At 52.3% G+C, this 17,388-nt stretch overlaps 1 protein-coding gene across 2 annotated transcripts; it reads left to right on the top strand.

Moving 5' to 3' along the window:
* Window positions 1-1,755: 1,755 nt before the first annotated feature.
* Window positions 1,756-5,849, top strand: LOC106865653 (brassinosteroid LRR receptor kinase BRL2-like). 2 transcript variants are annotated; one of them, XM_024460345.1, is made up of 2 exons: window positions 1,756-2,265; window positions 5,272-5,849. In XM_024460345.1, the coding sequence occupies exons 1-2, from the start codon at window positions 1,839-1,841 to the stop codon at window positions 5,616-5,618; spliced, it is 774 nt and encodes a 257-aa protein (XP_024316113.1). In that variant the 5' UTR covers window positions 1,756-1,838; the 3' UTR covers window positions 5,619-5,849. The 2 variants fall into 2 exon arrangements, 1 of the variants encoding a protein (XP_024316113.1); XR_002964258.1 differs by having other exon boundaries at window positions 1,843-4,854; window positions 5,272-5,846.
* Window positions 5,850-17,388: the final 11,539 nt, after the last annotated feature.

The raw sequence follows: 17,388 nt of genomic DNA, 5'->3' as shown, positions 1-17,388 counted from the left end.
AAGGCTGCAATTCCTTGCCTGAGTCCCTCTTCTCCACTAGACCTGGTGACTCTTCGCCGCAAGCTTCTCCACTGAAGAAAACTAAGTTGTTGGTGCTGTCATCCCAGAAGTCTATTGCATGTGTGGCTCGCTGAGCCTTCGTGCAGCTGTAAGGAGTAGTTCTTTTTGCGTGCTTCGCCGCGATGATACTTTGTTAACTATGTTTCGAACGTTGTGGCCGGTTTCAATGAAATTTGGGACCGGGGGTTGTGGCCCCTAATCATCTAAAAAAACAAAATGAAAGTATCGACCAAGAGATTTTTATTTAGAGAATAAGAGCAAGCTCTCTGACTTCATTAATGAAATCAACATGGTTCAGTTGTCTAGAGATTTACTCTTGCCAGCTCCAACCAAACAAATTAAAAGCTGCCGACCAGACTACCGCAGTCTAATGAACTTTACTCCTATCTAGAGAAAGCAATTCATCATCCTCGTCAGTCTTTAGTTTTCCGTTTCAGCACACCCCAGCCAAAAGCCGTGCTGAGAATATCCGTCACCAGCTTACAGAAGATCAGGAAAGCGGTTTGCATCAACCGTTGCGGCTCAGGTTTCTGAATCACCGACCAGTAGTCGAGCCAATAGCAAACCAAAAATACCAATTAGCTAGATCACCAATATTTTTCTCTTTTTTAATCATATTCTCTCGGAGATGATGCCTCCATTGTCTACCCAAACATGGATGTCTTAGAACGACTGCATGGGCGTTTTTCTGGTACCCAGTATGATCTGGTCTCTGATTCTCTAGTCGACAACTTGTTCAATCAATAATGAGGCATACCTATTCCCGGGGGGTTATTGTCGATACACGCTAACTTACATGTCCTGGTGGGCATGTAAGACGACCGGATGCATGGATACACAAATCCTCTTGATGCATTGGATACATTGCCTTCTTTTATGGAGAGTTTCGTGATATCCTGAAAGAAAAACATGCCCTCTTGTAACCCTTTTTGCGTTGGCCATGCACACAAAAAATAGCCCAGCTCCAGCAAACAAAAGAGGCCCGTGAAAACTAAGAAAGGAAACAACCAATCCCCACTACAAAAGGAAAATAGCCTGGGCAGGCATGGTTACACATAAGACATAACGACCTCCTCAGACTGCTCGGACGTCATTGCAGCTATCGGGCGACTGTTTCCTAGCAAATTTGAAAAAAAAAATGTTGAGTCCGCCATTTTGGCTCTTGGGATCCATGGTGGTAGTTTAAAATAAATAAATATAAAATCGTTTTGAAACTCTCACGTGTGCCTGTATAGGGTTTTTACATACCTTGAAACTGCTTTCTGTTCTCTGAAGATTGAGTCAAATTAAGCTAGTGCAGTTTTTTCCCACCTGTTTCATCATCCAAGGACTCGATGCTTTCTTCCCTGGGAACAATGTGTATGAGCATTTACCGAGTCTTGCCTATGACTATGATGGAAGCTCCACATTACTTAATTGCTGGGGTTAGATGTGCAATTCAAACCGCCAGCGTCACAGCTATGGACTACTTTGCCGGCGTGCCAGTGTCCACCGATTGACGGAGTGAAAATTAATTAGTCTTGTAGATTAAGCACTAACTTTTGTAGTTTTCATTCTGTCAGCTAAGGAACCACATTAAGCGACAGCACTACATTCTGCTTATCTTAGTATTTATAGATGGAATGTGTTTGGACTTTGGAAGCTACCATGGATGCAAGTCTTTACCGTGTGAGAGACATTCAACAAACCTACCACATGCACTAGCTAATTGATACCGGGTCCAACACGAACCTGCCTTTGCATGCGTGCATTTTTTTTCATATATATATGTCCATGCTATGCTCTTTAGCTTACCTTACTTAGCAGTCCAAACTACTTGCCTAGCCATGGAGCCCTTCTCATCCAAACTACTTGCACCTAGCCTCACCATACTGACGATGGCCGCTGCAGCCGTACTTGTGGCGGCGTTGCCGCCATCGCTCGAAGGGCAGGCAGGAGCGCTCCTAGCTTGGAAAGCCACCCTCGACAACGAAAGCCAGCATGCCCTTCGGTCCTGGGGCAACATGTCAGCGCCTTGCAATTGGCGTGGAATCAGGTGCGGTACGCACAGGGTTCAGCGGCACCGACACCGGCCGGTGATAGTCAAGATCTCCCTGCGGGGGATGCGGCTGCGAGGGAAGCTGGAATCCCTCGACTTCTTGGCCTTGAGGACCTTGACGACCATCGACCTCTCGGGCAACGGGCTTACCGGAAGCATCCCTACAAGTATTGAACTCCTCGAGGAGCTCCATGCTTTGCTCATTCAGGGCAACCAGATAAGAGGATCAATTCCACCTGCTTTAGCAAACCTCACAAAACTCCGTTTCTTAGTGCTCTCCAACAATCAAGTATCTGGTCAAATTCCAAAGCAAATAGGGAAAATGAGTAATCTTGTGAGTCTAAACTTGTCAATCAATCACTTGACTGGTCCTATCCCTCCTGAAATAGGCCACCTAAAGCAACTGTTTATATTAGATTTGTTTGACAATAACCTTTCGGGTTCAATCCCAAGCAATGTAGGTGATCTAACCAAACTCACTATCTTGTACCTTGACCAAAACCACATTTCAGGACATATACCTCGAGAACTAGGTTATTTGGGGAACCTAGAGGACTTAGCTCTCAGCGGAAACACAATCACCGGTTCCATTCCAAGAAACCTATGGAACTTGACCAAGCTCACTGGCTTATATCTTTGGGGTAACAAACTTTCTGGGCAAATTCCACGAGAGTTAGGTTACATGGTGAACTTAGATAACTTGGATCTTACCGAGAACGCACTCACAGGTTCCATCCCAAGCAGCTTAGGGAATTTGACAAAACTCACCACCTTGCTCCTTTTTGAGAACAAACTTTCTGGGAAGATTCCACAAGAACTAGGTTTTCTGGTCAACTTGGAGAACCTCAAGCTACACAAGAACACGCTCATAGGCTCCATCCCGGATAGTTTAGGGAATTTGACCAAACTTAGTACCTTGTACATTCACAATAACCAACTTTCTGGACATATCCCTCATGAACTAGGCTATTTGGTTAATTTACAGGACTTGCAGCTTAGTTACAACACACTATCAGGTTCTATCCCAAACAACTTAATGAATCTGACTAAACTCACTATCTTATATCTTGGTGGTAACCAACTTTACGGGTATATTCCTAAAGAACTAGGTAACATGGTGACCTTACAGGATTTGGCTCTTGAGTACAACATGTTGACGGGTTCCATACCAGATAGCTTGTGGAATTTAACCAAACTCACTGGCCTATTCCTTCAGAGTAACCAACTTTCAAGACATATCTCTCAAGAACTAGGTAACTTGGTCAACTTAACTTGCAAATTAGCAACAACACACTAATAGGTCACATCCCAAACAGTATAGGAAATATGACTAAGCTCGCTACCTTTTACATTCACACTAACCAAAATCTACACGGTGTTCTACCATCGGGCCTTTGCATGGGAGGTCAGCTTCAGAATTTCAGCGCTTAAAACAACAATTTTGTTGGACCCTTGCCAGCAAGCTTGCTAAATTGTACAAGCATAGTCAGACTTCGTCTTGAACGAAACCAGTTCGAAGGAGATATCTCTGAGATGGGAGTTCACCCGAATCTTGTCTATATTGATATCAGTTACAACAAACTTTTTGGTCAGCTATCTTATCGATGGGGTGAGTGCCTCAAGCTTACCATGTTGCGTGCCTCAAACAACAATATCACTGGAGCCATACCACCAAGCATAGGGAAATTATCTCGGTTGGGGATACTTGATATTTCCTCAAATAAACTTGAAGGGGAAATTCCACCTGAAATTGGTAATCTATCAAGGTTGTTCAATCTGAGCCTCGGTAATAACTTTCTTAGAGGAAGTATACCACAAGAATTTGGATCATTAAAGAAATTGGAGTATCTGGATTTATCCACAAACAACTTAAGTGGGCCGATACAAGGGTCAATCAAGCATTGTTCCAAGCTTCGCATTCTGAAGTTCAGCCATAATCACCTCAACGGTAGCATTCCTATGGAACTAGGGATGTTGGTAAACCTACAAGATTTGTTGGATCTAAGTGATAATTCATTCAAAGACAAGATACCGAGCCAGCTGGGTAGTCTCAGGATGCTTGAAGTCTTGAATCTTTCACACAATGCATTGAGCGGTAGCATTCCATCATAATTTCGTAGCCTCGTTAGCCTCTTATCAATTGGTATGTCATACAATCAATTAGAAGGGTCGGTGCCACGAAACAGGTTCTTTGAAGAAGCTCCAATTGAATGGTTCTTGCACAATAACCAACTATGTGGTGTAGTGAAAGGTTTACCCTCTTGTGAAATTACTCAAAGTCATGGCCAAGATAAGAAGGCCAAAGTTTTTTTACTAGCTATAATTCCTTCTGTAGTATTTCTTCTTCTCATCACAGCAATACTAACAATATTGCAATGTAAGAGGAAGAAATCCAATGAAAGAGTGAGATTGAACTGCAACAAACAAATTTGTACGCAATTTGGAACTTTGACGGAGAAGATGTGTATAAGAAAATTATCGATGCCACAGAAAATTTCAGCGACACCCACTGCATTGGAATTGGAGGTAATGGGTCAGTATATAGAGCTCAGTTACCAACAGATGAGATATTTGCGGTAAAGAAGATTCATGAGATTGAAGATTCTGAGACATTTAATCGTGAAATAGATGCGTTGATGCATATTCGACATTGCAACATTGCAAAGTTATTCGGATATTGTTCTGCTCCTCGGGGGAGATTTCTTGTGTATGAATACATGGATAGTGGAAGCTTAGCATCATGCTTGAAGAACGAGGTAACCGCAATTGATTTGGATTGGTTGAGGAGATTGAATATTGTTAGGGGTGTTGCTCATGCTTTGTCTTACATGCATCATGATTGCTTTGCACCGATAGTCCATAGAGATATAACAAGCAGCAACATTTTGCTTGATCTGAAATTCAGGGCATGCATATCTGATTTTGGCATAGCCAAAATACTATATGTAAATGAGGCAAACTGCACAAAGCTTGCCGGAACAAAAGGATATCTTGCCCCAGATTAGATATATTATCTCTATATTGATTACACCAATAATGATCTTACATATCTTTGAAATAACATGCTATGCCCGTCTCTTGTTTATACAATCACACTAGGATTTAGGTTTTTATCATCACTACACACGTACAAAAGAGTAATAAAGCTTAATTCTTTGGCTTTACTGTTTCAGAGCTTGCATACACGACAAGGGTGACAGAGAAGTGCGACGTATATAGCTTTGGTGTACTTGTTCTCGAGTTGTTTATGGGACATCATCCAGGTGATTTTCTATTGTCCATGGCCACAAAAGGCACATCACTCGAGGATTTGTTGGACACCCGGCTCCAACTTCCTGAAGCTGAGCTCGCAAGTGAAATATTCAAAGTGGTCATGGTTGCTATTCGGTGTATAGAACCTAATCCATCACACCGTCCGACGATGCAACATGTAATCAAGATGTCCTCTACAACTGAAGGACCTGATACTACTCTTGATTATCTGCACACTGACATTTTCACCCCGGTCTGCTGGTTGTGAATGTTCTTTTTTTTAAGCTTTTATTGATCTCAATGCTATATCAAGTGAATGTTCTTTAAGCACGTTGTTTGTTCCTAATGATTGGAGACTGTTTGTAATACATAATATGTCTTCTGCAGTACCCTCATGCCCTGTACTGCCATTTGTAGCTATCATCTGCGTATAAATATTTGTATAGCAGAGCTCCTTCTATTTCTTCAGCACATTAATAAATATTCCATTTGCATCCTCTGTCGGATTAGATATTGGTACGATTGTCTCCTTTTGGGTCCTTGTAGCCACTGCAAGATGCTCAAGCATTTAACTGTTGCCATCACTAGCTTGGGGCTGCAACATGATCCACTGGTTGCTTTTCAACAAGAATATGATGGGAACAATAAATGAATAAAGCACCATTTCATGTGGTTTTGGAAAGAACAAGATTATGAATGATGCACTAAATATATTTTTCGTTTATGTTTGGCACATTAGATTCTATAATTTATATACAAGCAGTGCAGATTATTTCTTTTACTGGCACAGTTTCTGGTTTCAGAAGCAGGTGCAGAAACTGGAAAGAAGAACAAAGCTACTTTAGTACTTTTGAGTTTTAACCACTGTCTATGCATGCTGCAAGTATTACTCAGGTGGTTTTCCAAGGAAGACAGGGGAATTGTCACAATGATAATTACTCTTTTCTTTCTCCCAACTTTTACAACTTTGCAGGCTCACAGTGATCCACAGGCAACGGACACAAAAAAGAGCGGCAAAGAGGGTATACTGTATCGACAAAAAGAAAAAGGAATGTAGAAGAAACTAAAATATTAAAATCAATCTAGTTATCCTGCCTTTTGATGTGGATCTGAATTTCAGCTGGATTCCACGGACGCAATCTCAAGCTCAGCCCACCACAGCGGGTTATTTTTCTCGGGATCATCTGCTCCGGAGACAATCTGATGGAATATATAATATCCTATTTTTTCTAGAATATACCTCGGCGGGTATATCATATATTGAAGAAGAAGACCGCGACGTGGTTACAAACCCAAGACGGTTTTACACAATTACTCACCCAGAGTCCACCTAAGATCCACAAAGCCGAACACACAAAAAACGCTTCCTGCCTTAAGAAGCCCTACACGCACCCAAGCGCTACTCTCACGCCCTATATCGCTAAGAATCTGCAAAGCGCTTGGAGTGGCGCCATCAAAGACCACAACATTCCGGTGTTTCTAGATGGACCAGCAGACGAGAGCAATCGCCGAATTCAGATTCTTCCGCTCCCTTCTGTTAGCCACCTCCGGATCTGTCCACCAGCCGGCCAACGTGTGCTGAACAGTCGGAACCTAGGAAGGTCGATCCCAATGACCGAGGACCACAGCCCACACATGGCGAGACACCACACAACCAAGAAGAATATGGTTAATATCCTCCGGCACCTGATCGCAAAGAGGACATCGGGCAGGGTGGGGAAGACCACGACGACTCAAGCAATCCACTGTCCAACATCGGTTCTTCATGGCCAACCACAAGAACACCTGACAACGGCTCGGGGCCCTAGAGTCCCAAATCTCAGCCGCCCCCAGCGTTTCCTCCCTGCCGCCGAAGAAGGCCGCATAAGAGGAGGATGCCGAGTAGTGTCCGCATCCCTCCCACCGCCATCTGAACTGATCATCCACATCAGAAAGCTGGATCCCATCCACCATATCCCAGATCAGCAAGAACTCCGTGATGGACAGATGATCCAGGTCGGGATCAATCCTCTGAGTCCATCCCATCTCAAAAAGACCTTGCTCCACAGAAATTTTCTTAGCACGCGCAGGGAGGGAGCGAAAAAGATTGGGGGCAACCTCACAAAGCGCCAAACCACTTAGCCAAGGATCGGTCCAAAACTTGACCCGGCTACCACGACCCACAATGATAGAAATCGCAGAAGCACACAAGTTGGCGGCCAACTGGGGGATTTGGATGTTGAATTCAGCCCACGGCCTAGTAGGGTCCGTCCTACTCAGACAACCCCAACGAGCCTGGAGAGCCAAATTGAGGAGTTTTAAATTGGGGATGCCCAGACCGCCAACCTCCCTCTGAGAACAAACCACCGGCCAAGCGACAAGGCAATGACCACCCCGCACCTCCTTCCTCCCCTTCCAAAGGAAACCATGGCAGAGTTTCTCAATCGCCTTGATGGTCTTGACCGGGAGGTCCAGCGACATCATGGCATAAATCGACATGGCACTGAGGGTAAACCGCACAAGGGTCAGCCTCCCCCCAGTCGAGAAAAGAGGGGCCGACCACATCTGCAGCCGCTTCTCCACCTTCTCCACTAGGCACGCAAGTTGACCCGCCGAAGGCTTATGCAAGGCGAGGGGCAGCCCCAAGTAGGTACAGGGAAACGGCCCGATCGCGCATCCGAGTATCCGGTGGACCAACGCGCCTTGTTCCTCTAAACAACGAATGAGATGGGCCGAAGTCTTCGAGAAGTTAACCCTAAGACCCGAAGCCTCGGTGAAGTCGTCCAACAAAGCCACACACGCCGTGAGCTCACTCTCAATCGGTCGAAGGAACACCACCGCATCATCCGCGAAGAATGACGCCCTCTGCGTGAGACCACGGGAGGCAAGGCGCTGGAAAAGACCCACCTCCTCCACCTGACGCAACAGCGGATTAAGTCCATCCATGGCCAAGATGAAAAGCATCAGAGATAGAGGGTCTCCTTGCCGAAGTCCACGGCGATGAGAAATAAGAGCTCCCGGGATGCCATTGACCAACACACGAGTCGAAGTGGTGCCAAGGAGACCGCTGACCCAACCCAACCACTTGCGCCCAAAGCCCAACCACCGGAGCACATCCAAAAGGAAATCCCAATTGAGCAAGTCAAAGGCCTTCGAAATATCCAACTTGAGCAAGACAGAAGGATTCTGAAGGGCAAACAACCGTCGAGCTGTGCCTTGGACGAGCATGAAATTGTCATGGAGACAACGACCCCGCACAAAAGCCCCTTGATGAGGGCCCACCAACCCCGGAAGCGTCGGGCTCAAGCGGTTTGCCAGGACCTTCGACAACAGCTTACCCACAGCGTGAATCAGGCTAATGGGCCTGAAATCACGTATCTCCACTGCTCCGGGTTTCTTGGAAAGGAGACATATCAAGGCCTGATTGACCGCGTCCAGACCTCGGAAATCCAGGGACGAAAAAGCCTAGAAGCAAGCGAGAATATCCACCTTGATGATGCCCCAACAAGAAGAGAAGAAACGCCCCGTAAAACCGTCAGGCCCCGGACACTTGTCCGGCGGCAATTCCCGTGCCACGCGCCAGACCTCAGTCTCCGAGAAGCTCTCTTCGAGGCCCAGTGGGCTGAAACCCGACCCACCCAAGGGCCCCAGGTCAAGGCCGAAGGCCCTATCCACGCCTGTGCCCAGAAGGTTATGGAAGAAATCATCAGCCACACTCGCGATTTGTTCATGACTCGAGGACTGGACCCCATCCACATCCATAGCCGCGATGAAATTTTTTCTCCTCCAATGGCCAGCGCTCAAGTGAAAAAAACGCGTGTTGGCGTCGCCATCCTTAAGCCACAAAAGCCTAGAGCGCTGTCTCGCAATCGTACGCTCCAAAGAAGAGAGTCCCAGTAGTTTTCGCTTAAGGAGCGGACGAAGTCCACATTCCGAAACGGAGAGCAGCCGCCCCTCCATGGCCACATCCAGACGGAGAATGACCTCCGTCACAATCAAAAGCTGAAGCTTGACGTTGCCGATGAACTTGTCGCTCCAACTCCTAAGACGACGGGCAACATGGTGCAAACAAACGGCCACCCGCTGGAAGGGATTCACAAGGTCACAACCAACCCCATTCCACGCCTCATCCACGACCTGCGAAAAGCCAGGTACCTTGGGCCAAAAGCTCTCGAAATGGAAGCGTCTACCCACACGTAAGTCCGTCGCCAAGTCCAGCAAGAGAGGGGAGTGATCAGACGTGGTAGTGCTCAAAGCCGAGAGGTATGCATTAGGGAGCAAGACCTCCCAGTCAGCAGTTGAGAACACCAGATCAATCTTCTCAAGCGTGGGGTCGCCCCTCTCATTAGACCACGTGAACCGGCGGCCCGCAAGATAGAGCTCCTTGAGCTCCAGGTCAGCAAGAAGGCGCCGGAATCTCCCCATCATACCACGATGCAGCCAACCATTGTTCTTATCTTCAGAGTTCACAATCAGATTGAAGTCGCCCGCCACCATCCAAGGACCCGCATGCAAATCACGTATGTCCCTCAACTCAAGCAAGAACCCTGGCTTGTCCTCCTCCCGATGGGGCCCATAAACACCCGTGAACCACTAGCAACTATCCGGGGAATTTATTCTAGTGGTGACCGCATGATCCGAGTAGTGCGGATTAGAGAGGATTACATCACACGCTTTCCACCCCAAGATAATACCCCCACGCGTGCCCACAGCCGGCAAGAAGAAAAAATGAGAAAAATCAGGACCCATGCACTCATGCACAATCGAGGCCGAGGAGAATATCCTATGCGTATATACATTTGTTTCTTCTATTTGGTTTGTGTATTTACGGTTCTAGGGGAAGGAACTGCCTATTCCGACCGAGGAGAATAGACCATTGTAAATACGCAAACCAAATAGAAGAAACAAATGTATTGCAGAAGCTTGGTTTGATCAAGCTGTTGAGTATTGGAAACAAGCTATAGCGCTTACTCCGGGAAATTATATTGACACCTTTCATCAACCTCGCAACCTCGCCGATGGTTGGTCTCTTCTCCGTCTCATTGTTTATGCAGAGTCTCACGATATCACAAAGTGCTGCTATGTCTTCATCGAGCACAGACGATGAAGCACTGAGCGTTGGGTCAGCCATATCAATGGGCGGCTTCCTGCCGTTCAAATAGCTCGAAGGCCAGAGGACAAGAAGAGAAGGCCATGGTTTCTTTTTTTCGAAAGGTCTAGCAAGTGCTGGCTTTCAATTATATTAGCAGCGAGAATATAGTTACAGACTGCCGAAGCAGACAAGGATTAAAAGAAAAGAAAGAAGAACTAACTAAAACAGCTTAAAAACAACACTCAAGGTGGTTCCCACAACAATCTTCTAAGAGCTTTGGCGCCGGCAAAAGCCCAAGCCTGGGCCTCGTCCCTAATGAAATTGATGATTTGACGCAAGGAGGTTTCCTTGTCCCGGAAGATCCTTTCGTTCCTTTCGCGCCAAACGAAGCTGCATATGAGGATGAAGAGTGAGCCCATGCCATGACGGTGCCTGGTGTCAGTCTCGAGCATCAGGGATTCCTGGAAATCAGACACCGAAACCATGACGGACTGCAGGGCCGCCGCCACTCCCTGGCAGTTAGGCCACAGCGCTGCCTCGAGCCACAGGCGGGTGGTGAAAGGGCATGCGACGAACAAATGGTGGGCGGTCTCGAGGTTGCGTCGGCAAAGTGGGCAGAAATACTCGTTTGGCCAGCCTCTCCGTTGTAGCCGATCGGCGCACCAAAGGCGATCCTGGAGAAGGAGCCACGCGAAGAAACGGTGCTTGGGGGGAGCCCAGGCGCACCAGACCGTCTGCAACAAGTCGGAGTTGGTGCGACCGATGAAGTGGAGAAGGTAGGCGAATCGCTCGGAGTATTGCCCACTATTGGTCAGGGTCCAACAGATGTTGGCATGGCGGATCTCCCTCCAGGCATGAACGAACTCGAGAAGCAGCGGCATGGAGCGGTCAGGGCGTAGATCAAGGACCCAGCGATTGTCGTCAAGAGCCTGGGCGACAGACCGCCCTTTCCTTCGGGAGCAAGCGAAGAGGAGCGAGTATGCCGCGTGCAGAGGCCGACCGTGGCTCCAGCTAGAGTGCCAGAAAGAGGCCGTCGTGCCGTCGCCGATGTAGACGCGAGTGGCAACGGCGAAGAGATCCCGATCCGTAGCATCGCAAGGCGTGCGGGTGCCCACCCAAGGGCGGTCCGGCGCAGTCCACTCGAGTCATAACCAACAGAGACGAAGCGCACGGCCGAAAGCGTCGAGGTTGGGGAGCCCCAGCCCCCCATGGCGGTCGGCGAGCAGACCCTGGCCCAATGAATTTTGCATTTGCCGCCCGCAATGTCGTTCTCTTCCACGCCCCAAACGAAGCGGCGACGGATCTTGTCGAGGGACGCGAGGAAGGCCTTGGGCAGTTTCATCTCCGTCATGGCGTAGACCGGGAGGGCGCTGAGCACGAAGGAAGTGAGAGCCTTGCGGACGCCAGCGTTAATCCACTTGCCGCGCCAGCCCGTGAGCCGAGCGCGGGCCCGATCAAGAATGTGCTGAAGGTGGACCATTTTCAGGCGACCAAGGGTCAGGGGCAGCCCAAGGTAGCGAATGGGAAAGTGAACCCTAGTCCCTGCGAAGTTGGCCAGCACGTCGGCAAGGTCAATGTCGTCACAGTGGATGCTGGCGACCTCGCATTTGTTGACATTGATGCGCAGGCCGGTTGCGAGCCCGAGCTCCTCGAGGATCAAAAGGAGGAGCTGCACGTCCTGCCGAGCCGGGTTGAAGAACACAATGGCGTCGTCGGCATAGAGGCTGGTACGAAGCGCTGCCTCGCGGATGGGCAGCGGCGAGAGTCCATCCAACTCCGTGGCCCGCTGCAGAACACACTACAGGGGGTCGATGGCAAGGATGAACAACAATGGGGACAAAGGATCCCCCTGCCGCAGTCCACGCTGATGAACAATGGGCTCGCCGGGTGAGCCATTGAGAAGCACTGAGGAGGAGGCGGTCGAGAGGAGAAGGGAAATCCAATCGCGCCAGCGAGTCGGGAAGCCGAGGCGATGCAGAAGCTCAAGCATGTAGTCCCAGGAGACGGAGTCAAAGGCTTTGGCAAAGTCAATCTTGATCAGGAGCGTGGGTTTCTTGCGTCGATGGAGAGTGCGGGCCGCATCCCGAACAAACAGAAAGTTATCGTGAATGCACCTGGACTTGAGGAAGGCGCTCTGAGCGGGCGAAATGAGCTCCCCCATGTGCGGCGTAAGGTGGCGAGCGAGCACCTTGGAGAAGAGCTTAGCAAAGGAGTGAAGCAAGCTAATAGGCCGCAGATCGTGCACAGAAGTGGCGCAGGCTTTCTTGGGCAGTAACACGATGAAGGCCGAGTTTAGGGCGGTGAAATTGCCGCCGGCGATGAAGAACGCGTGGTTGAAGGCGGCGAGGAGGTCCAGCTTGATGATGTCCCAGAAGGAGTGGAAGAAGACGCCGGTGAAGCCGTCGGGGCCCGGCGCCTTCTCGGCCGGCGAGGCTTGGACGGCGGCCCAAATCTCGTCGAGGGTGAACGGGTTATCCAGCCCAGCACGGGGAAGTACAGGCATGTCCAGCGAGTCCCAGAGAAGGGTGCGGGCACGAGGTGCAGCGGAGCCGAGAACATTTGAGAAGTGTTGCAGAAGGCACGGGCCTTGTCGTCGTGCGCCACGTGAATGCCGGTGTCGGTAGAGACCTGGTGAAGAAATTTCTTGCGTCGTCGAGCATTGATCTTGATGTGAAAGAAACATGTGTTGGCGTCCCCCTCCTGGAGCCAGAGCTGACGGGAGGCCTGCCGGCGACGCGCCCGCTCGACGGCGGCCAGGCCAAGGATTCTGGGCTTTAGGGCACGACGGAGAAGGAACTCCGGTGGTGACAGGACACGTTCCTCCTGAGCGGTGTCCAGACGGAAGACGATTTCAAGCGCAAGATGTAGCTAGAAACGCGTGTCGCTGAACATCCCTCGGCTCCAGGGACGAAGGGCGCGACCAGTGCGCCCGAGCTTGACGTGCAACCTACGCAAAGGATTGGTCAAAGCCACCTCGTCCTGCCAAGCCGTCGCGACCGTCTCAGCGAAACCAGGGTGCCGCAGCCAGAAGTTCTCGAAACGGAACCGCGCCTTGCGTGGCGGCATGCTGAAGCCGGCGAGGAGAAGCGGACAGTGGTCCAAGTGCGCGGTGGAGAGGGCTTGTACGGCGTAGGGCGAGAACAGGGCGTCCCAGGACGCGTTGCAAAAAATGCGGTCGAGCTTGACAAGGGTGGGGTGCTCCCTTTCGTTGCTCCAGGAGAAGCGCCGGTTGGAGCAGCGGAGCTCGAAGCTCTCGGCATAATCAATCGCAGCACGGAACTGACCCATGAGACGCCGACAAAGATTGAGGTTGTTCTTATCCCTAGCTTCATAGATGAGATTGAAATCTCCGACGATGAGCCACGGCTCTCCCTGACGTGGCGCGAGGCCTCTCATCTCTTGCAGGAAGGTGGGTTTGAGCAGTCGTCCACAGGGCCGTACACGGTGGAGATGTTGAACGCAAGCCCGGAGCGCAAGATGGTGACGATGGCGGAAAGGGAGAACTGGCCGAGCCGAGGGCTGGAGATGGACACGATCTCGTAGTCCCAGAAGATGGCCACTCCACCACATGTGGCGTCAGCCGGAAGGAAGAGACGGGAGCGCCGAGATGGCCCAGCCGTCTCGCAAGCCACAAGCTCATCGATGGAGGCTAGCTTTGATTCTTGGAGACACAAAATCGCGGCCTTAGCCGCCATGGCAAGCTCGCAGACGGCCGCCCGATGAGCAACGTTGTTCAGCCCTCGAACGTTCCAGCAGAGAATGGGGCAAAGAGCTTCACTCATTGGGACACAAAGAAGAACTCCAAAGGTGACGGCGACGTACAATTGTTGAATTGAAAAACACAAACCGGCCATACAGGGGGAGGAGACGGCCCCAAGATGCGTTACCGCCTAACATCCGTCTCCCAAACCACACAACACGAACAAACAACTGGCATAGGGCCAGCCGGCGCCGAACTAAGCAGAGCTGCAAAGACATAGGAACTAATGTGCCGGAGTGGCGGCTCTAGTGGACGATGCCTGCGTGGCGGCGCGAAGAAGTGTCTCGCGATCAAGCCTGGTCATGATTGCGAGGCCGTCCACGTCAACCTCGCTGAGAGGGTCCTTGAGGCGCTGAGTTAGGTCGGTGGCGGCGATGTCGGCCCGCTGCTCCTCTTGGTCGATGACGCCCAACTCCTTGGCTAGGCGAAGCGTGGCGCGTTGGGCCACCGGCATGGTGGAGATCTTCCCGGCCTGCCGCGCACTACGTCGGGGGGCAACAATAGCCGGGGCCGTCGAACGGGGTGAAGGTGCAGGCGTGGGTCCCAGCACCGAGGGTGGTGGGGCAGTGAAGAGGGAGCGCACCACACCGGCCTGCTCGTTGATGGTGACCTGCTCCACTTGGTCGGTGATGCCGTCGAGTGCCGAGTCGCCAGGCGGGGCGAGCAGGGGCGAGACCAGCCCCAGCGGAGACGGCCAGAAGGTAGCCCTGTGTCCAACACCTGCAACAGAGAGGTCAAAGCCCTGTGGGAACGTGATCAGCGAAGCGATGGCGGTGGCGCAGATGGCATCAAGCTCAAACGCCATCGGGTCGACGTTCTGCAACGGCCAGCAGAGATCCTCACGCTGCTCAGACGCCATGAGCTCAGCCAGAGGATCCTCGCTGGATTCGGAGGAGCGGCTGATCCGCGACGAGGGCATGATGGCTAGGGCGGTGATCTCAACAACCGGGGCACAGAGTTCCTTCGCCACCGGAGAGCAGAGGCGCTGTGGGAGGGGGCCATGAAGCGGGAGCGGAGGTGGTGGTGGCAGGATCTCCCCGGCCCGGCCTGCAGCCGCGGGCGGAGAGGCAGGCACGGAGGTGGCTCGGTGACGACTCGTTGGCATGCGGCTCCGATGTCGTTCACCGCCGTTGCCGGGCGCAGGTGCAGCCGCGCGGTGGCTGGTGGAGTCGCGGGCGAGTGTTGTGTCGCGCCTGGCGCAGCGGGAGCGGTCCGCATCATCCCCGGTGTCGTCGCGTCTGTACGGTGCTGGGATGCCGCGGCAGGCCTCCACATGTCGCGCCCCACACCCGAGGGCGGCTGGTCGCCGTCCTGGACGTCGAAGAACCAGGAGTATAGACGGCGGGAAGCGGCGGCGCCTCGTCAGAGCTCGAGGAGGGTATGCCGCTCTGGCCCGAGGAGGGCGTGCGCACCTCATGCACAGTCCAGTCCTCCGCCTGGTCGATGTGAATGAGGGATCGGAAACGAAGCCCCTCCGGTGGCGGGGCAACCTCCCAGCGCGGTGGAGAGTAGCCGTTCATCTCCTCCACCCACCCGGCGCCCGCGCGAAAGACGGTGAACTCGTGGACGCTGGGGATGCGGTCGAGGCTCCAACACTAGACCCAGCAACTGAAGAGCTTGGTGTTGTCCCTGGCGAAGGTGCGGCTGTCGAGGTGATCCACGATCACGTCCCTGCCAAGAACGGACTCGGCCCCCTCGCTGGACCACAGATGCAAAGGCATCTTCTCCATGCAGACGCGCACGTGCAAGGTGTAGGTCTGGAGCGTACCGTGCGCAGCTTCACACCAGGGCTGCAGGACGAAGGGGGCACCGTCGATGATGATGCGGACGAGACCAATGGTGCGGTCGCGGTGGCCGGTGTCGTCGAAGTGCACGAAGAAATCCTCGGGCATGTGGCTGGTGACGCGCAGGCAGTGAGACGGGATGCGCAGGGCGCTCTCCAGCGCCCGACCGACGAGGATCGGGCTGGCCGCGTGGTACCGGTCGACGGCCTTGACCAACACGCCATGGCTGCGCAGTGTGTCGATCTGACGCTCAATGGAGCGCGACGCCATGACGATGGAGTGACTCGCCCTCGAGCGGCGCGGCGCCGGGAGCGTGATGGCTCGGCTAAGCATGTCGGCAGAGGGCGGCGGCGGAGCAGGGCTGTGCGATGGGCGGACGTAGCCCGTCGGAGACCGAGGCAGTGGCCTTGGCTCGGGCGGCCTTGCAGCGTGAGGATTCGGAGGCCAGGTGTCCCCACGCCCAGCACTCAATGCAGCACGGCGGCTCCCTGCAGTCCTTGCGGCAGTGGTCTTTGCTTAGGCAGCGGAAGCAGCGCCCTCTGAAGCGCCTTAAGAAGGCAGCGCGAGCCGGGCTGGGCTGGTGGAGCATGGGACGCCGACAAGCCGGAACGGGGGGAGAGTGGCGCCTCGAGCGAACCACAGTCCAGGAATTGCCCGGAACGTCCTGTTGTTGCCCAGAAAGGGAAGGCAGAGAGCCAACAACCTTGGACGACAGCCTTGGGCGCTTCACGGGCCGCAGGGCGTAGCGTGGCGAGGAGGGGGCGGACCGCGCCTTCCCGAGGCATGCCGGGGCAGTTGAAGGACCGCCGGCCGCAACAACCTCAGTGTAGGACCCGGAGAGCGTTGACGAACGGGTGCCATGGACGGCAAGGCATGACGGACCGTTGGATCTAAAGGAGGGGGGTGGGGGGTTGAGCAGCGTCAGAGCCACCAGATCCAGGGGAGGCCGTGGGCGCGCGGAGTCCGGAGCACATGCTGGGCAGGCGGCGAGGCCGAGGTGAGGTGGCCGCCCCGGCCGGAGTGGCCAGAGGCGCGGAGAGGGAGGGGAGGCACTCGATCTCGCTCGCGCATCGGGGTTGTTAGGATCAGGCCATGGTTTCTTGATCCATGGTTTGCATTGATGCTGCTTCTTTGTCATCCTTCCAGAATTCGGTGTCGGTGATCTTGGCTGCATGGTCTTCAGTCAGGTAGATGGATGAGGAGCTCAGGGTTGTTTGTTGGGGTTACAGGACGGTCTGGACGATCAACACACTAGTTCTCCTATCTCCATGCAGATCTGATCGATTTCCATGAGCTGAATGGAAGAGGGACTTGACGATCCTTCAAACGGCGCGCTAGAGAAAACCACTTCAACATAGGCATGGATCAGAATTCAGAACGAACAAGTGGAAACACAACCGTGGGTCCATCTGAACAACGCAGC

The sequence above is a fragment of the Brachypodium distachyon genome, chromosome 1 (genome assembly GCF_000005505.3).
Source record: "Brachypodium distachyon strain Bd21 chromosome 1, Brachypodium_distachyon_v3.0, whole genome shotgun sequence".
NCBI classification, from domain to species: domain Eukaryota; kingdom Viridiplantae; phylum Streptophyta; class Magnoliopsida; order Poales; family Poaceae; genus Brachypodium; species Brachypodium distachyon.
The sequence above is the reverse complement of the archived record's forward strand: the minus strand, read 5'-3'. Positions and strand labels throughout refer to the sequence as shown.

Excerpts from the sequence above, each read along its gene's own strand:
- LOC106865653 (XM_024460345.1), top strand. The coding sequence starts at position 1,839 with ATGCTCTTTAGCTTACCTTACTTAGCAGTCCAAACTACTTGCCTAGCC. Across the intron at positions 2,266-5,271 it reads TACCGGAAGCATCCCTACAA|AGCTTGCATACACGACAAGG; the intron begins GTATTGAACTCC and ends TTACTGTTTCAG.